The sequence below is a fragment of the Marmota flaviventris genome, chromosome 6 (genome assembly GCF_047511675.1).
Source record: "Marmota flaviventris isolate mMarFla1 chromosome 6, mMarFla1.hap1, whole genome shotgun sequence".
Taxonomy (NCBI): domain Eukaryota; kingdom Metazoa; phylum Chordata; class Mammalia; order Rodentia; family Sciuridae; genus Marmota; species Marmota flaviventris.
Genome location: NC_092503.1, coordinates 17,022,107 through 17,041,573, shown reverse-complemented (window position 1 = coordinate 17,041,573; position 19,467 = coordinate 17,022,107). Strand labels below are relative to the sequence as shown.

Sequence of the window (19,467 nt, the reverse complement as noted above, 5' to 3'; positions counted from 1 at the left end):
CTGCCTCAGGCTCCCAAACAGCTAGAATTACAAGTATGTGCTGACGTGCCCAGTGAGCTCTACTATTTTATGTGACATTTAGTAGATCAATTTTATAATCTAGAAGAGGAAACTGGTTAGTAAGGATCTCAGGCTAAAGAGCTTGCAAAGTCTTGAAATAACAAGGAATGGAATGTTGCCACATTATCCAGTGCATCAGAAATAGTCAATTCAGTTCTCCTTTCTCTAAAGGGAAATGGCGGGAAGGAGAACAGTTTTAGTATTGAATCCAGGACTCCAGATTTTTCAGCGTGAGTTCTCACAAACACTGAAGAGATATGTTAGTGAGGGAGTTCATTCCCTTACACTTGGGGCTTTGAGCATTGCAGACAGTCTGGCCAGGAGGGTACCTCAGCAGGGACCAAGTAAATAAACCACTTGGTAAAAGCCATTTGAGAGTAAAGGTTACCAGAAAGTCATAAATCAAGCAGTGTCTGTGTATGGTTTTGCTATAATCTAGGAGCAATTAGACATTTTTAAAATGTTTCTATAACTGTGCATGATTGGAAAACAAGGACCATGACCTAATGAACCAGTTTCTATTATTATAGCAAAATGAGATAAAAGTACAGCATGCATTTAATGCCAGTTCACTTATTTCAGTTTTATGCAGTTGTTTGCAGAACATCATGAAATTTCATTTCATGCCCCAATGAAACTAAAGTGTAATGGGTTACAGCTTTTCCACTTGTTGACTTTTCTCCTTTAAACATCTTTGATTTTCCATCCTTTGAACAGATTCTTAAAGAATGCCTTGAATGTCATTCAAGTTATCCTTTTCTCCTGCCCCCTCCTCTGCCTGTCTTTAAAGGGATTTCTGAAGTGAACCAATCCTGATGGAACCTAATAATACCTATGAGCACATTAAATATATATATATATATATATATATACATACATACATATAGCTCTTTTTTGGCTGCTTCCAGTCTGTAGCATGGCCTTTCCATCATTGGTAGATGGTTTATTTTTATTTTAGTCCTCTTTTATATGGGAAGGCTTGTGTCCCATCAGAAGCTGTAGCCTGGCCATCTGTCCTCTCCCTTCCACTAATATCACAGTCTTCTTCAGCTTTTCTTTACCTTGGCCGTGACATTTCAGCTCAAGAAATCCTCCCTGACTGCCTTATGGCCTGCAATTGACCTGACACCTAACACCCGTCAATGGTCTTCTCCCACAACCTGCTTTTTTTCTTTCATGTGTCAGAAAAATGAAAAGGGTTTATTTTTCTCATTAGAAGAAAGTTACAGGTCCAAATAAAAGTTTATACTACAACCCAACTTTTCAAAAGATAGGTAGACAAAATAATTTTTGTCCTCTTGAATTGCATTTGCAAGTTTACTCTATCTATAACATTTTTACAGTATATAAATGTTAACATCAAACCTTTACCCCCTTATTTTAAAGTCTCAGCCATGGTATCCAGGCATTTTCCCTCCAGATGATCCTGGCATCTATTGGCATTTCCCTGTCAATTTCCAACTTTTGTGAAATAAGCAAATTGATCTCCCATACACATGGAAAATTTACCCTTGTGACTCATTCTTTCTTAGAGTTTTACTTAAAACAATTTGGGTGTCTTGTAAATGTACACGCTGACTTATAGAGCATGCACATCTGATATTTCACAGGGATAGGAGGAGAAAACCAGGTGTTCATTTATATTCCCTAAGACCTGGTGCTATCAGAGTGCTACAGGTTGCCCAGAAAAGTCATTTTCATTTGAAAGTAGCATTGCAAACTCTCCCGTAGAATTGACAGCATCCTTGGAACTTCATTTCACACTTCCCTGACTTGGGAATGGTTATTTTGAGTAGCACCTCTCATTAGCCTAACTTCTTAATGCCTGGGCGGGAGGTTAAATATCTCACTTATCTCCATGTTCAGCCTCTGTGAACAGCTGCTTCATTCACAGCCTGGAAGGGTTTATCAAAATTTCACCATGTTAAACATTCTGGAGAGAACATCCAGGTTGCTGACTCTTGGAACTCACCATAGGGTCACTCATCAGGGCTGATGTTTGTGATAAACATAGTGTAAAAACAAAACAAAGAATGCAATAGACCAAATTCTGTATTTTCCTTATCAAACAGGGCTCTCACCGAATTTAATTTTTCCCTTTTTGTAAACTCCACAAACGAGCAAATATTTTGTCCCTGTCATTGTAGTCATGATGTGGTGTAATTTACTAAGAATTTCTTGTGCTCTGAATATTTTTTGAGCTATGATACTTCCATACCAAGTGCACTGTAGTGATGCTTTCTGTTCTCACAGTCACTGACATAGGATTTTCAAAAGGCCCTTTGCATTGTGAAACTAGGTAATACATTGTCTTTGTGTATTACTAAACTTAATGTCTTAAAATTTAGGAAAATTGCATTCTATAAATTTCTGGATCTCTTAGAGCTGGCAGAATTGAAGATCTTAGCAATGATAAGAAGAAAACTCACCACTCAGAATCTAAAGTTGCCATTTATTGTAAGGAAATACCCCCCCAAAAAATGGGTATGATGGCTAATAAACAAGCATATGAATCTCATATTATTTAGAGTCATAGAAACAGAAAGAATCCAGTTATATAACAGCAACAGACTGGTGATATGATTTTTTTTTTTTTTTGGTACCAGGGATTGAACTCAGAGGCACTTGACCACTGAGCCACATCCCTAGCCCTATTTTGTATTTTATTTAGAGACAGGCTCTCACTGAGTTGCTTAGAACCTCGCCATTGTTGAGGCTGGCTTTGAACTCAAGATCCTCCTGTCTCAGCCTCCCAAGCCCCTGGGATTACAGGCGTGTGTGCCACCGCACCTGGCTGGTGATATGATTTTTAAGGCATCCATATAATGCATTATATAAAAACACATTGCAAAATATGACTTAGAATAAACAATGATATTAGAAAATGATTATGATCAGTTGAGTTTTAAAAGATAATAAAACTAATCAATGTATGTATTTTATAATTCATGCCCATAAATTAAAATAAGACTAAAAGGAGTTATATTGCTATAGTAATCATTATGGCTTGATTAAAAGTATTTTATTTTCTTTATATTTTCCCTGAGTTTTCCAAAAATATATAGATGGTTTTGACCCTGTATATATTTGCTCGTGTGTATTTGTATATATATATGTGAGTATACATGGGCATAGATATGTATATATGCACATCATAACCAGAAAAAAGTCAATTGTAAATTGTAAATTACTCTTCTGTCTAAGAACTAAGGTTAAAACTAAAAGCTTATAAACCACCCAAAGGCTTTTTATGACCCTGTACATACTAATGAAGTGCCAGGAGAATCTGGTCAGAACTGCTAGTTAATGTTTCTCTTGATCTTCTCTGTTCATATAAGAAATCCCTTTCATCAGAATGTCCTCATCCAGCCCTGATGTGGGCCTCCATAGTACAACTCCAAAGCAAGTAATGTTAGGACAAAAAAGATCAAAAATACATTCCCAATAATAATTTCAAATAAAAATGTCTTTCTGACAAAAGTGCAAATACTGATAAAGTCTAGTAAGTCTTCCAGTGCATTTGTTTTTTCAGAAGTAGATATCTTGTTCTGTTGTTCAAAGAAATTAACTGATTTTTGATGACTTGGGCCAGGATGCTAAACTTGGGAAGAAAAGACACAGGGGCAAGTTGTCCTCTGCCCCAGTAAACCCAGGTGTCAGGAGAAGCCGACTGCTAGAGCCACCCGCCTTGGTAGGCAATAAGGAGGCTCAAGGCTGACCCGTTTAAGTGGGGGCCTGAGGAGGAGGAGCTCAGATGCCTTTTCCAGCCCTGATGTGCTGAGCTCTAAGCTTCAGGATCGTGGTGTGTGGTTGGCAGTCTCCTGCATCAGCCTCAGCTGGGGGCGGGGGAGTGGTCACCAATGTGTCAGAACCACAGCCGCCTATGCCTCTGCATATGCCTTGGGCTCCCCAGGTCATTCGTTGCATATGAAGTTTCTCTGGCAAGATGTTCACCTGGCCCTACAAAAGATAGACGCCTGCAGCCATCAATGCCACCCCCTTCCATCCCTGTTTCTTGTCCTTCCTCTGATGCCCCACTGGGACAGAGGCCCTTCCTGTCCCCATTAAAGTGGGAACTCCCAGGTGGCCCAGGAAGTTACTGGAAATTGTATATGTGTTCCTCTTCTTATTGTCTACTCCTTTTCAAGGTGAAGGCCTGTGTTTTCAGCTTTCAGAGGTTCAAAGGTTTGCTGGGGTTAGGACCCACCTGTACAGTGTTAATGAAAGGACACGCCCCCCCCCCTCACAGGCTAGTGGCTGGCCGTCTTCCACCCCAAAGGGGCCAGAATCCTGGGTTCCTTGGGCCTTCAGTGATCTGCCCCACGTAGGCCAATATTTTTTCATCCTGGTTCATTTTATTTGTGCCCCTGTTTCCAAAGCAAAATGGGATCATTAGAAAGCCTTCATTCTCTTTCATCAAAGGAACCTGGCAGTTTCAGGCATTTGGAAAAAAAAAAAAAAAAGTAAATCATGTAACTCTCGCTTGACTAAATAGAGAAAAGGCTCTCTTGAAATTCAAAGCGATCTTGAACTATTTTTTAGTTATTTATACTTCCAGATCTGAAAAGAAGACTGGGAAAAAAAATTCCCTGTGTTTACTTTACCAACCCTAAGCATGGAGGCAGCCATGAAGTGCTTTTTGTTCTTTTCCTTAATTGCCATACCTCCAAGAAGCTGATCCTAACATGCCATCGATCATCTGAGTGGCACATCAAACGCTGGCCCTGTCGGCCCTGCACATCACGAGGAGCCACAGTGACACACATTCATTTCCGCTGCCAGCAGCTGCAGGGGAGCCCGGCTGCCCTGCTCTTGTATTTCATGTGTTTGAACTGTGTGGCCTCCCTGCATAATTCAGGAAATGAGTTTACTCTATCTGTGACAAGCATCGTGTTCACACGGTTTCAGGGGCAGCCAGCATGGTGCTGGGCTCTGCAGAAGCTGTGAGCATTTGTGGGCCCTGAGGAGCATGCACTGGTGCTTTCTCCCAGGTCACCTAATGCTTCAGTCCCCCAGACCTAACGGCGACTTTCCTCATACCTGTCACTCAAGAAAGCATACCTATCCTGTGGGTTGGAAATTCCTGGAAGTAGCATAACCTGAGATTGGATAGAGTGTTGGTTAAAAAAAAAAAAAAAAGTGCAGGGCCTCTGTCCATCAGAGCTCAGCTCCCCTGAAGCCAAAGAAGGAAACCCATCTTTGAGTGATGCTTTTTTTTTCTCCTGGTGGCAAAATTGGGCCCCACTTCTGGTTGTTATGAAACTTGTATCCATTTCTTGCACATGATCTCTGCTGGACTAGTTTAAAACAAGTCCAGATTGTTGGGGGAAGGAGGCTCTGGTCAGCATGGAGTGTGCATTCACTTAGATCCAGAAAAGGAATGCCAAAGCCCGCCCAGCATCAAAATACACTGCAAATCAGTGGAGACATTTACTTGTTTTGCATACGGTTAACCATCTCAGAGGTCATAAAACAGGGCCTCTGTCCTCTGCTGCAGCAGCTGGGTTTACACAGTATTTCCAGATTGTTTATTCTGGCCCAGAGCCAGGGCAACATCATTTTTCCATTATGCATGTTTGACAGATGAAGAGAGGTGGGAGGGGAGGCTCTAAGGGGCAGATCTGTGATTTCCTTTTTATTTACATTAAAGGAACTTTTAAGAGTACTGAAGATTATGAACCAGTCCAAACATAAAGTCAGTGCTGCAGAGGTGGAGAGAACCACGACTTTTGCAAAACTGTCCAGATCCGGGGCAGTCAAGCAGAGTCCATTCAGGGCCTGGGCTTGTATGAAGCTCATTCTACCTGTCACAACACCATCTTGCACACAAACTAGATTACTGGTGAGTGATATTTATCAGCATATTCAGAGGTTAGAGTCCCAGTGTTTGTGGGGCACTACATTGGGAGGAGCCCAGGCCTTGGCAAACCAATCTGCGTGCATTCCATTGGCCTGTGCAGCCCAGGCAGGAGGGGCATGGCGCTGAGCAGAGAAGTATTTCCTGGCCCTGTAGGACTTTCACTCTGTAGTCCTTGCCCTGTGACACCAGCTTCCTGAGGATAATCCCAGCGGCCTGGCCTAAGATCTTCCATGAGGAAGTGTTCAAGATTGGCCAAAGAGCCACCATTTAAATATTCTCCATGGAAAAACCCTGGGCACACAAGACAAGTGGATGTGATCTGAATAAGTATTTTGCTTTTCAACAGAACATTTTTCTTTTAATAATAGAGAAATAGGGCTGGGGTTGTAGCTCAGTGGTGTGGAGCACTTGCCTAGCACATGTGAGGCACTGGGTTCCATCCTCAGCATCACATATAAATAAATAAAATAAAGGTATTGTGTCCATCTACAACTAAAAAAATTGTTTAAAAAAATAGAGAAATGACATTCAAAAGTACTAAAAGTGCTGGCAAATTAAGTCACCGAACAGCATTAATACAGCATAATTCAATCACACAGACATCTTCCGGCCCAACAATGCTTGGATTTTTTTAGTTATGGACCACAGTGAATTACACACATAGCACCAGTTCACTAGCTGCTGGGTGGCAGCCACATATATCTTTCTATGTAGGTATTTATGTTCATAGAAAAACATCCCTTATCATGGTATTTCTTGAGCTTTGCTAAGTATGTGTAAGCGATCTGTCACCATAACATAGTGTTCTTCAACAGAGTGGCTAAGAAAAGCAAATATACTCCCTGTCCAGAGCAGCCTGGGAGCCAAACCTGCCCTATCACCCTCCCCTCAAGAAATCCAATTCCTAGAAATGGAAGGTTTGCTCAGGGAGGACCCTCAGCTAAGGAAGGAATTTAACAAAAATGACAATGTCAAGTCAACACCAACAGTTGCCCTTTGGACTAATCCAGTCTTACCGATGGATTTAAAATCAGGTTTCAGATAAGCAAACATTTTGGAGAGTCATTGTGTGCCCAGTGTGAAGCTAGACATCAGGGAAATGAAAATGAGAAAGACACAGTCCCTTTCATTCTGCAAACATTTTTGCTGGCTGGCAAGTTTTTCACCAGATCCTCCTCAACTTACAAAGCATTCCCCTTGAGTTAGAACACTCGGGCCCTTCTTCTTGACTGAGCCCCATAGTGCCAGAATACACACTAGGCATGGAGAAGTGGGTGGTTATGGATTTCCACTCAATTTGGAAATTAACAGCCTGTGATGTAGCAAAAAAAGGTGCTAGAGTAGAAAGCCCCTTTCTAGTCTCGGAACAGTCACTTACTGGTCTTACAACCCTGACCCATGTTCTGACCTCTCAGGCCTGGGTGCCTGTGGGTGCTGTGAGGGTTGTACAGTGCTTGGTGAAAGTACATGGACCAAGGAGCCCTATGCAGATCAGGGGTGCTCTTCTGTTAGGCAGGATCAGGGGAAGGTGAGATGACAACTTTGATAATGCAAAGAGCAGCCCCCTATTAGCCTCATTCTGTTCTTGTTTTGGTTTTGATTTTCTCTACCAGCATTGGGTGATCAGCCTCAGAATCTTGTGTCATTTGGGATTAAACTGGATTCCCATTCAGGACCATAATTATAGTGTGTCTGCCACCCCTTCCTCAGGGAGTGCCCAGAGCCTGGAAAAATCTGTCCCCACACAGTCTTGACTCTGGCTGACTGGATGTGTCTGGACAATCTGTTTTGTATTAGAATAAAAAGGTCAAAGGTTGAGGTCCTCCCCTCCCCTTCTGAATATTTCACAGCTCAAAACCAGTGCCTAGTTTGAGGAAATTTTCTGCAATTACCACAACATAACTAAAGGAATTATTTGGCCAGTCCCTAAAGATCAGTAAGAAAAAAATCAAAATCATCCTGAAACCATAGCTTCTTTTTTCCAAGTGCGTTTATTGATTAAAGGACTAGGGCAGAAAATATGACATGGCCAGCACTATGGCTCTGCAAAAGCAACAGAACTGCAAAACTGAACAGTGAGAGCCAGAGAGTCCCAGATGTGAGGGCTGACTGCTTCCTGCTAAGGACCCAGCATTCCTGGTCCCCAAAGTTTGTAGAAAGCACATTAGATGCTATCTGTGACCCCACGTGGCAGACTCTCCATTCACAGACATAGACAAGCCCTTTCTGCTTCTGACAACACACTCTGCCTTCCAAGATGCCTTCTGCCCTCTCAGGAAGCATGCCCAAAGGATTCTGGGTTCCCTGGATGCTGAACCCTGGAAACACAAAGGCAAATGGGGTGTCAGCCCTGATGCTCACTTTCAGTGTCAGAGCTCCCTTAGGAGAGCTGCTCAATGAAACCTGGTGGGGATAAAATCCAGGGGAAATGTTGAAAGGGTTGATAGTGCCTCAGAGGCATCCCAAAAGTTTTCCATTCTTTGGTATACACACACACACACACATACACACACACCTTGTGCAGTGTTCTCAGAGTTGTACACACAGCAAATCTTTAGGATCAAATAGTTAAGAAGAATCCAGCTCTCTGCAGAATATTTAAGATAAGCCCATCAGGCCTGGTTTCTCCTGAGCACAATTCTAGCAAACAAACCCTCTCGGCTCCTGTAGGTACGAGTCCTGTGAGGGAGGCCTCCCCTTAGACTAGGAGCTCCATTTGACCTTAGGAAGGTGAAGGACAGAGGACTTGGGCTCATTAGTCAAGCTTTCCCAGACCCAAGCTCTGGCTTGCCAGCTCTGTGAACTTGAGCAAGCTCCTAAAATCCCAGTGTCACATCTGTTAATGGTGATGATAAAAGACCTCACAGCCTTGGGAGTTTTGTACAGATTAAATGCATGTGTGCGTATCTACAGTGCTTGACACAAAGGAAGCCGTAAAAACATTTGATGATGATTGTGATGGGGCAGGTCCCATTCACTACTTGTAACTCCTGCACCTGGTGCAGGACAGTTAATTAAGAACTGCAGAAAGTGGAGAGGAAGGTGGCATTGGACGCACAAACGGGAGGGTGAGGGTGCTAATTGAGGCCTTAATTTTGATATGAAGCCCTTGCTTCCTAGATTTAGGAAAAGAATTTTTAAACCTTCAAAGCAGAAGCATAAAACTCAAATTTCTATAGAACCAGGCAGGTAACATTAAAGAATAAACTGGCATTCGGGGTCTGAGACAAAGTGGAGCTCACTGCCTCTCACAAGGGCAGTCACATTCACATTCAGCCCTGTGGTCTTCCTCTGAAAGAAGCCAGAAATCCAGATTTCCATGTGAAATGGACCAAGTCTTATAACTAAGTCCATTTCTTAAAAAAAAGGAAAAAACACCCCATGGGCCAAGCAACACATTGCCGCCAGTCGACTCTTGGGCTTCCTTTTTGCCATGCCCACCTTTAATGGAAGGAGCTCTGTATTTGTCCCTTTGAAAATGTTCCTCAGTGGGCCCAAGAGACAGGTGCCCTTTGAAGTCACCTCGGCTCCTGCTGGGTTCAGAGGATGCTCATGGGGTGCAGTCTGTACTTCTTGGAAGTTACCTTTTAAGTCTATGCCCACTGGACAAGGGCCTTATTGCTTCCCAAAGGGTGCTAAGGGTACGTGTGGATTTTTAAAAGCATAATCATTTGGAGCTGAAATAAAGACCATCTGCAAAATATCCAAGCAACTTCCTCTAGAACTGCCACTGTGGTGATCTGGAGAGAGGCTGATTCCATAGTTCACGTAGCTTTGTTTTGTTTGGAGGGAAGTCTAGCATTTTCCAAAAATGTGGAACACTTAGCAGTGGAATGACTTTTCCATAGCACTGACTATTGTACAGCAGGACACATAACCATATGTCTTCAAAATGGGATTTTAAAAATTCTCTACTTCCTACACAAGGTAAACTGCCCTCTGGTCTTCTGTTACAATGGGGATAGTTTTCTGTGGACTCACAGAAGCTCCACTGGTTGTGACCCAGTGATTACAGTTAAGGAAAACCTCAACACAAAGGGGAACCTGGATTCTAATTCCCCTCTGTCACTCACTTTCTGGTTGTGTGGCCTTGAGATAGTCATTTAATCCCACAGAACTTGTCTCTCCATCTGCACAATCGGGGTCATGATACCCCACAGTTATTGAGAATATTAAATAAAACAGCATCTAAATGAGCATAACCTAAACCCAGAACCATGTTTACTGGTTGAGTCTTGATTCTGTGCTTCATCAACATAGCCCTCCTTTTTCTGCCCATGGCATAACTCCCTGGCAACTTTATTAACCTTCTTGTTCAATTTGGCAGCTCTTTGAAAAACAGATGTCAGTAAAGCTGTAGACATGGCACGTAAACTTTCAGTTTCGTTGTCCACAGTGGTGTGAACACTAAGGGGTAGAGGTTGGATGATGTCCCTAGGGAGTAACAGGGAGAAAGGGCCCTGGCATGGAAGGGACAGTCGTGGAAACAGGAGGGAATGGAGAGAAGGGGAAAGCACCACCAGAGGGGTAGGACAACTGGGAAGAGCAATTACGGATGTGCAGGGAGGAAGGGCATCAGGATGAAGCATGAGGCCAGCAGAGTTGCAAGGTCGTGCTGAGAGGTCGTGGGAAGGCCTGGAGAGGGCCCACTGAGTGACCAACAGGGAAGCAGGGGTCATTTGAATGGAGTCATGAAGGAAGAGAAAGCAGGCTTTGATGGTTCAGTCCTGTGTAGAAGTTGGAAAATTGGTGATAACCAATTTAGACAACTCTTGAACAAGCGGGGCTGTGGCTTGTTCAGAGCCACAAAGAAAAGAGGGAGGGGCTTGGAGACAAGGCTTTTAAGAAGCACATGTGAATTTTGGTGAGAAGATCCCAGTTGAGAGAGAGAGATTGGCAATGAAGAAAAGAAACAGAAAGGGAGGATGGACAGTTGGTGCAGGAACTGGATATTAATGTAAAACTGGAGCTTAATTTTTAAAAAATGCTGTCATAAGATTCCTCTTGCCAGCTGCCACTGTCCCTCATGTTAAATAGGGGATTTAGGGAGGGGGGGCTAAGATAAATAAAGAGGACTAAGGAAACTGATATACACTTGGCAATCTTTTGCTACCCAAGAAAAAATCTTCTAAAATTCTTCAGCCAGAAAGTTAAAAATCCCCTTACCTTAAAAGTCTGTCCTTTCTGTAGTTTTCTAGCAACCAGAGAGCTCAACCTCCTGATGTTTGTTCTGACCAGCACTATCGAATAGCCAAGATGGAGTGAGGCCACGTGGAATTAAAGTTTGGTGGAAAAGGCCTCTAGGAATCTTACTAAAAGTCTCTCTCTTGCTTATAAAATGTGGGTAAAACCAGGCGATATAAGGGGAGTGGGATTTCCCAAGCTGGTGCTGTCTAGGAAGAGACTTAACAGCCATACTGGAGTTTCAGATACTGGGCATCATGAGAAGGTCTACTTTTCCTAAACTCAGTTGATCCTGAGCTTTTATTTCAACTGGGCTGGAATAACGTTTCCTTCTAGAAAAACATAGTTGAAAGTTCAGGCTAAATAAGGAATCCAGGAAAAGTGTCCACCCCTGAGGTAAAACCAAGAGACCCTCAATGGTGCTCATAGTGGAGGGTCTCAGTGTGGACACCATGGGCACTGGCCTTTCTTATTGGGCCCAGAGATGGTCTAGTCCATTTTTTGTTTATTTAATCAACCCTCTTCTTCCTCCAAAGTATAAAAACATTAGCCATTCCCTCCACCACCACCATCCCATTTCCATGACATCTACTCTAAGTCCATATGAAGAAGAAGAGGTGCCAGACCCAGCTCTTGATCTCTATGCTATGTGGCATCATGGAGGGACATGTGAGGAACAGTGATAAGGCTGTTGACCTCCTCTCAACTAGTAACAACACTGCCAAAGCTCAGCAACTGACGGTTATGCAAAACCCCTACCTCTGCAAACTTCTAACTGCCTGACCTTGAACAGGCCAGTCTTGCTCAGCCTCTGTTTCTAAACGGTAAGGTGGCTATTCTCTCAAGGGGTGAGGACTGAAGTGTGATTAGGTGTATAGGTGCTTAGTTCAGTGCTTGCTGCGTCTTAGTCTTTACCAAATGTAGCTGTTACTATAAAAGTACACCCATCGCATTGGGCTCAGCTGGAACCGCTGTCATTTCTTGATCAGTTAACTCATCATGTAAATGTGTTCTGGCTCTTTTCACTTGTGATTGAAAGACATAGTAACCTTTTTACATATATATATTTTAAAATTTTTTAGCTTTTTTATTTTTTAGTTGTTGATAGACATTTTTTTTTATTTATATGCGGTGCTGAGAATAGAACTCAGTGGTGCCTCTCACATGCCAGGCAAGTGCACTACCACTGAGCCCCAGCCCCAGCCCCGTGTGTGTGTGTGTGTGTGTGTGTGTGTAATTTGCTTTTATTAGCATGTATTAATTATACCCAAAATGTTCCTTTTGGTAGAGCTGGCTACCTGTTCTGCCCATGCACCAACTCTCTCTGGTTTGAAGCTAATAACCCTTGACTACAAGTCAACTCAGTCCATTATATAAACCAGCATAGCAACCCAGTTATCTTAGGAAGTTATTTTTGCTTTAAGTTAAATATTCAGTTGGATATTTCCTGGATGGCTTTGTGGTCAGAATATTTATCTGATTACACTTGCTGTACATAATTTTTAGGAAATTACAAATTCAACTTTAAGACAGAGAGAACGTGAAGGCTCTGCAGTAGAGCAGAACCTGAATTACTTCCTTATGAATATCTAGACTCCCTACACTCATCTTTTGGGTTCTTCTCTAGAACTCAGGAGGGTGGCTTCCTACTTAAGTCCCAGGTGCTTTCCCTTTCATAAGATGTAAATCCAAGTGCTTCCTTCTTTGCTGTTGCAATGTTTATAATTAGGTACCTGACTGGCATACAAAATAGTTAACTACAGCATTCATTCATCACACTAGGGGCCAATGCTTACTGGAGTAAAGAAGATGCATGAGAGATCATTGAAGGAAATGCAATTTATTAATTTCTTGAAATCAGAGATTCTTAACAGATTCATAAGGACCTACGATATTTACATAGGGGCATCCCCGAGTCCTCCCCATGCTCCTGAGCTTTAGTCAGGTTCCCAGGAGGATCCAGAATCTCTACCTGGACTTTTGAAGACTGTTCCCAGATGAAGCCAGACCAGTAAAGAGTTCAACACCTAGAATGTGCCATTGTCCCCTTAAACCCTGAATTTACTCTTAAGGATATTAATAGAATGTTGCAAATTCCATTACAGCTTTTCTTTATGCAAATTGATAGAAGCTATTTCCCAGAGGCTTCATAAACTAGGAATATTTGTGAACAGATTGTCTTAAATCAAGTATAACATAATATGTTAAATCCTGGCTGCTGGAAGGTTTGGAGCCAAACTATCAACTTGCTTCCAAAACAAGTAGTTAGGATGTCACAGCGTGTGTTGTGTTCTTACCTTTGGGTGCGAGGAGCTAATAAGCAGCACACATGTGACCCTGCCTGGGTTCTAAACTAATGAGAATATAGATATGAGACAGACAGGGGGAGACCCAAATGAGGCAAGGTGGGAGAAGGCAGCTTGGTGTGGCACATGGTAATAGGATCTCACAACTTCCGTCCCCTGCAGTGGGATGTGAATCTCTGCAGGTAGAAGTACCCAACCCAGAGGAGAAAACATCTCAACCCCATTTCCCCAGTGCACAATCAAATGCACAACCCTGTGTACTGTGCACCCGGCTTATCACTGAAGGAGGGCAGGGGCAGGATTGAGGAGTGCTCCTCCAGGGGGATCTCTCTATGGAGAGAGGAAAATAATTACCCTCTCCCCAAACATTGGCTTTTCTCCTTTTCTTCTTTTCTCCCCTCATTCTCCATTTGCTTTGTTCCCTCAACTATTCAGTTAATAGAAACACTTATTTTTGTAAAATTCATTTTTTTAGAATAGGTTGGGCCATATAACTAATAATTCATTTTTAAATCATAGGAATCTTTTTTTTTTTGGGGGGGGGGGGGGGCTATAAGATAACAAAGAAATCACACCCAATTTTTTTTCCTTGATATACTTCCCAGGCTGGCCTCCAATTTCTGAGCATAAACTATCCCCCTGCATCAGCCTCCCAAGTACCTGGGACTATAGGCATGTGCCACTATGCCCAGCTTTCACCAATTTAGAGTGCTCTGAGAGGACAGGATTGCAGGAGACTGTAATGATGGAATTATTGTCTCCTTCTTCTGAGTGTTTCACTTAAAACTCTTTGTGCCTTGTCTGTCTTATGAGCTCTTATTACTCTCTTTTAAAAACACAAAGGGAATCAGGGTTGGTGGTGCATGTCTGTAATCCCAGCTACTTGGGAGACTGAGACAGAAGGATAACACGTTGGAGGCCAGCCTGAGCAATGTGACAAGAACTTGTCTCAAAATAAAATTTAAAAAAAGAGTTGGGGATGGGAGAGCACTTGCCAAGCATGAGTGAGGCCCCCAGTTCAATCCCCAATACCAAAAAGAAAACAAAACAAAAAAAAACCCCACAAAGGAATACCTATAGTTAAGGTTCATGAACGTGGCCCACCAGAGATTAGCTAGAGTTTATTTTTGTAGAGAAGACAGATATGATGAAATGTTCCATCAGGAACCCATTTGAGAAGAGTCTATGCCAAGTTCTTTAACAAAAATTCTAGAGTTGGCATATCCAGATGTGCATTACAGTTTTCCAGAGAGACAATTTGAAAAGCAGTACCCTTATTTCAATGAGGCCATTACCACCCAGGGAATTTTCTTAATTCCTTCTTTAGAATGAATGTGAAATTTTTCTTAAATATCCTCAAAAATCAGAAGTGTTTGTCCTTTCTGGTGAATCTGATTTTGGAAACAACTGGCTATATGTAATTATTATTGTTTAATAGATTAAAAGTTTTGCTTGGATTGATGAAAGGATTCAGAAAATATTGGTGAGGGTTACACAGAGTGTAATTAATTCCACTGGATCATGCACTTTAAAACTGAGAATTTTATCTTCTAAACATCTAACAGTTTCATGTTATTAAGCATTAGTATAAAATTAAGCAAAAATTAAGCCAAATTTGTATAAAATTTCAGCTATATATAGCCTCGATCAAAACATTCAAAAACCACAATTTAAAAATATATTTAAAGATCTGTTTTTTATTTTCTTAATAAATATGTTGTTAAATATGCGATGCTCATTGACCCTGTATCAAATTAAACTTTATATTAACATTTAAAAAATTTTTTTAGTAAAACAAGATCATTAGAAAGCAAAGAGACAGCTCTGTGTGCCTCTTTCTGAAAGCACAGAACCCTTTATTGGTGGATCAAGAAGAGGGGAAACAGAGAGATCTTGCTATTAAAAAATATATAACCTAGAGTTAAGTATTGAGTTGTGGTCCAATTGCATGGTTCCTATCCCATGGAAAGGCAGTTAGTCCACTAAAACTGCTACTAACACCTACACCTGAGGACGTCTTGCCCCACGTTGCAGGAACGCTGTTGCCTTCTTTGCTCGGACGTTCAGTCCCCTCCGCCCGCGCTGGGCAGGCATGCAGACCCTCACCTTTATTTCAGCCACCGCGGACGAGTGCTCACGTGCTCCCGGTTCTTTTCCAGAGCATAGGAAACTGGGAAACATGACTGTGACCGTGAAGAAGACTGTCCCCTCTCCCGAGGCCGTGCAGATCCTCTACCAGCGAATGAGATACGAGTACCAGTTCTACCACTACGTCAAGGAGCAGTTCCACCTGCTCAAGCGCAAGTTTGGACTCAAGTCTCACGTGAGCAGACCCGCCCTGAGGCCGCAGTTCTTCATCCCCACCCCGCTGGAAACCGAGGAGCCCATGGACGATGAGGAGCAGGACGATGAAAAGTGGCTAGAAGATATTTATAAGAGGTGATGCCAGCACTGGGTGGCTCCATGGCGGAATCTCCCTTTTCCAGAAAGGTTGTTCTGTTTGTTTGAGGAAGAAAAATCCAGAAGGGACTTAAATTAATGCTTGAGTGCATTAAAAAGAACAAAACATTCCCACATGTTGGGGTCATTGGGAGATGCCCGGTTTTGCGGGTTTTATTTGTTTAATTTTATTGTTTTTCCTTGGCTCTTTTGAGTCTTTCCCAGGTACACTAGATGGCTCCATCACAAGGCAGTCTTGTTCCAAACAGCCTACCCAGCCCCACCCCCAGTACATGGGAGAAGGGGAGAAATATATCCCCCAGCCCAATAACTTATCATTTGTAAAATGACTTGTAAAAATATTACCTCAATGGCAGAAGACATCCAGACTTGTGTATTTCAGTAGAAATACAAAAACCACTTCAGAGACCAGGGAATCTGCTCTAGAAGTGTCTGAGAGGGTAAGGTAAGGCAGAAAAGAACATCAGAGGGAGATGTCCCTGGTGAAGTGGTTTCTACCCAAATGGGTAGAATTCCACTTCTGCCCCATCTCAGGGGACACTGTCATCAAGAACAGTGTGCTTATCTCTGAAAGAACAACTTGGCTTGTGCCACATCCCCCACCAATCAGCACCTGAAATACCTTTCAAGGCCAAGTGCATGGTCAAAGTGCGTGTCTCCATTGAGACATTCCATTTCCAAGCACCATTCTGACAGACTCCAAGGTGCACAGCGGGGAAAAGGATTTGTTTGCTGTTTAAGAAGAACTGTAGGCAAACAGATCAAATCTGAGGGTCATGTGACAACAGGAAAATGGCATGAGTGTGTGCTTTGCATCTAATCTGGAACATCCATGTCCCCAACATTGCTTTCAATGAAGTCCCAGGAACCATTTTAGCTCTGGTGTTGATTCCTATGCCAGGAATTCTAAGCCTGACCAGACAGTGTATAATCTCCATTCCTGGCCAAGTTGGGTCTTTCAGAAACTGGTATCTTTCATTTTCTAGTCCCCTAAGAGGTGCCTGTTTTTAGGAACAAGGGATCCTGAGCTCTGTTAAGGCAGCAGTAGAACTACAGGCTCATTTCCTATGGAACCTATTTGTTTCTGAGGGCCCTCACCAGGGACGTCAAAATGAGAAGCAGCAAGACTTCTGGGTAAGAGATTGATTGACCAACTTTCTGAGTAAGTGGATGCCCCTAGTATGATCTGAGTAGACTTTGAGCAGTTCCATCACCCCAAAATAATCCTCCTCTTCACTTCCCACACCCCTGCTATCTGCTCCCTATTAATGAAGTCTTGGCCCAGTCATTAGAAATCTGTTCCTTAAATTCTGAAGTATTTTCACTCTTTAAAAAAAAAAAAAACTGAAAATACATGTCCTCCTGGGTAGATGATGTACAGCTAGCTGAGGAACCAAGGTATGGTGGTGGTAGCAGGAAGAATACTTGTGACAAATTTTGCCTCCAAGAGCAAAATGAGTTGCAAGTACTTATTAGTAAATAAGATTCTGGCTTTACACAAGCTACACATTTTCTGCTTTTCAGAAACCAACAAGTCTCTCTAAAATTCTTTCTTCCTTCACTAAAACTGGACAGGAGCCAAGATATAAAGCAAGTCATTTGGAACCTGCCGAGTGGGTGCTGAAGCCACTTTATCATGAGATATATTAAGACAGCTCCAGCCCACAGGCACCCAGTGAAGGCAGGGACCACAGAGGCAAAAAGTCCAGCATGTGGCCACATGTGGGCCCCTTTCTGCCTCAGAGAACTGAAGCAGGGAAGTGAATAAAGGAAATGTTCTCAGAAAAAGAATTATCCTTTGTCTTGTGCAGAGAGACCAGGGCCCTACCATTAGGCATACTTCAAAAAGCAACCTGGAAAACAGCTATCATGTTCAAAACAAGTACAAGGACTGCTGCCTGATATGTTGTGAGTCGTTTCTATGAATTACACTTAAATAATGAAGATTAGTTTACACACTGTGCAATCTCACATCTGAAATAAAGTTGCGTTGGCTAAGTTTTCTCTGCTGTTGTCAGAACATCGGGACAATTGGTCACTCAACAAAATCCTTCCTCTTTCTGCAAGTTCACATGGGCACTTGTACCTGTGTGTCCAAAGGCATTTATTTTCAGCAGTGATCTTGGTAACTTTATGACAAAAGGTGCCAACTGATTTACTTGCAGGGCCTTTTTGTTATTTTGTCTCAACAGTCTCTAGGTCCTAGAAGTCAAGGCACTCCATCAGTTTCTTTGGCACACATGACAACATTTCTTTGGCCCTGGGCCCAACATAGTTTGTACTTCATGAAATATATTGTACATTTTACATAGTTTAATTTAAAAAATACATTTTAAGCTAGTTGATCTTTGACTGCCTTATTTATTATAACCTTTCAGCACATTCCAAGGTTTTAGTTACTCAGGAAGGAGTTAATTAAAATGATTTTATTTTGGTTTGATGGATGTTTTTTAAAAGGAAAATTATTATTATGAACCCTCAGCCTACTTTCCTTGAGTGCTGTAAAAGTGCTTGTAAATCTCTCTCTCTCATTTTTTTTTTAAGAAGAAAGGAAAAAAATGGTGTTTGACATTGATGGAAATTCAAAAGTATATATGGAACTGAAACATTAGCTTAGCTAAAATAAAAGCAATCTGTGTTCGAGATGAAGTGTTCCTTAACTTATTCATTACCCATATAAATAAATGAATATAAGTAAGTTGATTTTTTTTCCATTCTGTTGATAGCTAGAAATAAAAGTGCCTGTGGTTTCTCACAGACCCCTCCACCTTCTTAATTGGCAAAGCCTTTTTCCTCAAGATGTGATTTTGGAAAGACGTGGTTTTGAAAAACTAACAACTTTCACTCTTGCAATTAAATCTCTCTCTCTCTCTCTCTCTCTCTCTCTCTCTCTCTCTCTCACACACACACACACACACACACACACACACGCAACAAAAAAAGCTTAAAAAATCATTCATTCATACAGTTGTGTTTGTAAAATACCAAACAACTGACTTTATTGCTATTTCCACTGGTAGATTTTGTGTTAGAAGGCTACATCAGAATCCTCAATCTCGGAAGCCAGAGGCTGCATGTCTTCAGAGAGGTAGAAAAGGAAGGGCACCCATGGCCCTCCTTATGTAAGCTGTTTCTCAGACATAAAGAGCCTACAGCTGGATAATTCTAATCTTTCAAATGAATAGCCTTGTTCCAAAAATGCCCACCCTGGGAAATTTCACTACTGTGGTCCAGTGGAATTTACAGAGAAAGAAAAAGGGAGAGACAGACAGAATCCTCATGTTTTCTAAAGGTTACACACTACATTCCAACTCCTTGTGACTCTTTTGTTGAAAGAATCAGGCTCTTGGTATTAGGTGAAAAAAAAAAAAGCCCATTTGATCATGATGTGATGTACTTCAAGTAAGATCTAAGCATCTTAAACACAGTGAGTTTTGACCCTTCTTTGCCATTTAATTTGTTCTTCTATAACCCAATCAAATGAGTTCAACTAAATGAGATTTAAAACCCAAGTCCTAAACTAAAACTGGGCTGTAAGCTGGCTATTATGGTATATGCCTATACTCCTCATGACTCAGGAGGCTGAGGCAGGAGGGT

General features: G+C 42.0%; 1 protein-coding gene across 2 annotated transcripts in view; it reads left to right on the top strand.

The window, feature by feature from the left end:
• Ust (uronyl 2-sulfotransferase) overlaps window positions 1-19,467 on the top strand; it is a 280,959-nt gene that overhangs the window by 251,811 nt on the left and 9,681 nt on the right. Inside the window, exon 8 of one of the 2 annotated variants that reach the window (XM_027939510.2) lies at window positions 15,570-18,513. The exons of the other annotated variant lie outside the window; for it this stretch is intronic. Coding sequence (XP_027795311.1) covers window positions 15,570-15,853 — 284 coding nt within the window. The 3' untranslated portion in view covers window positions 15,854-18,513. Of the gene's footprint in view, window positions 1-15,569; window positions 18,514-19,467 lie in introns of those variants that run through there. 2 annotated transcript variants of the gene reach the window in all.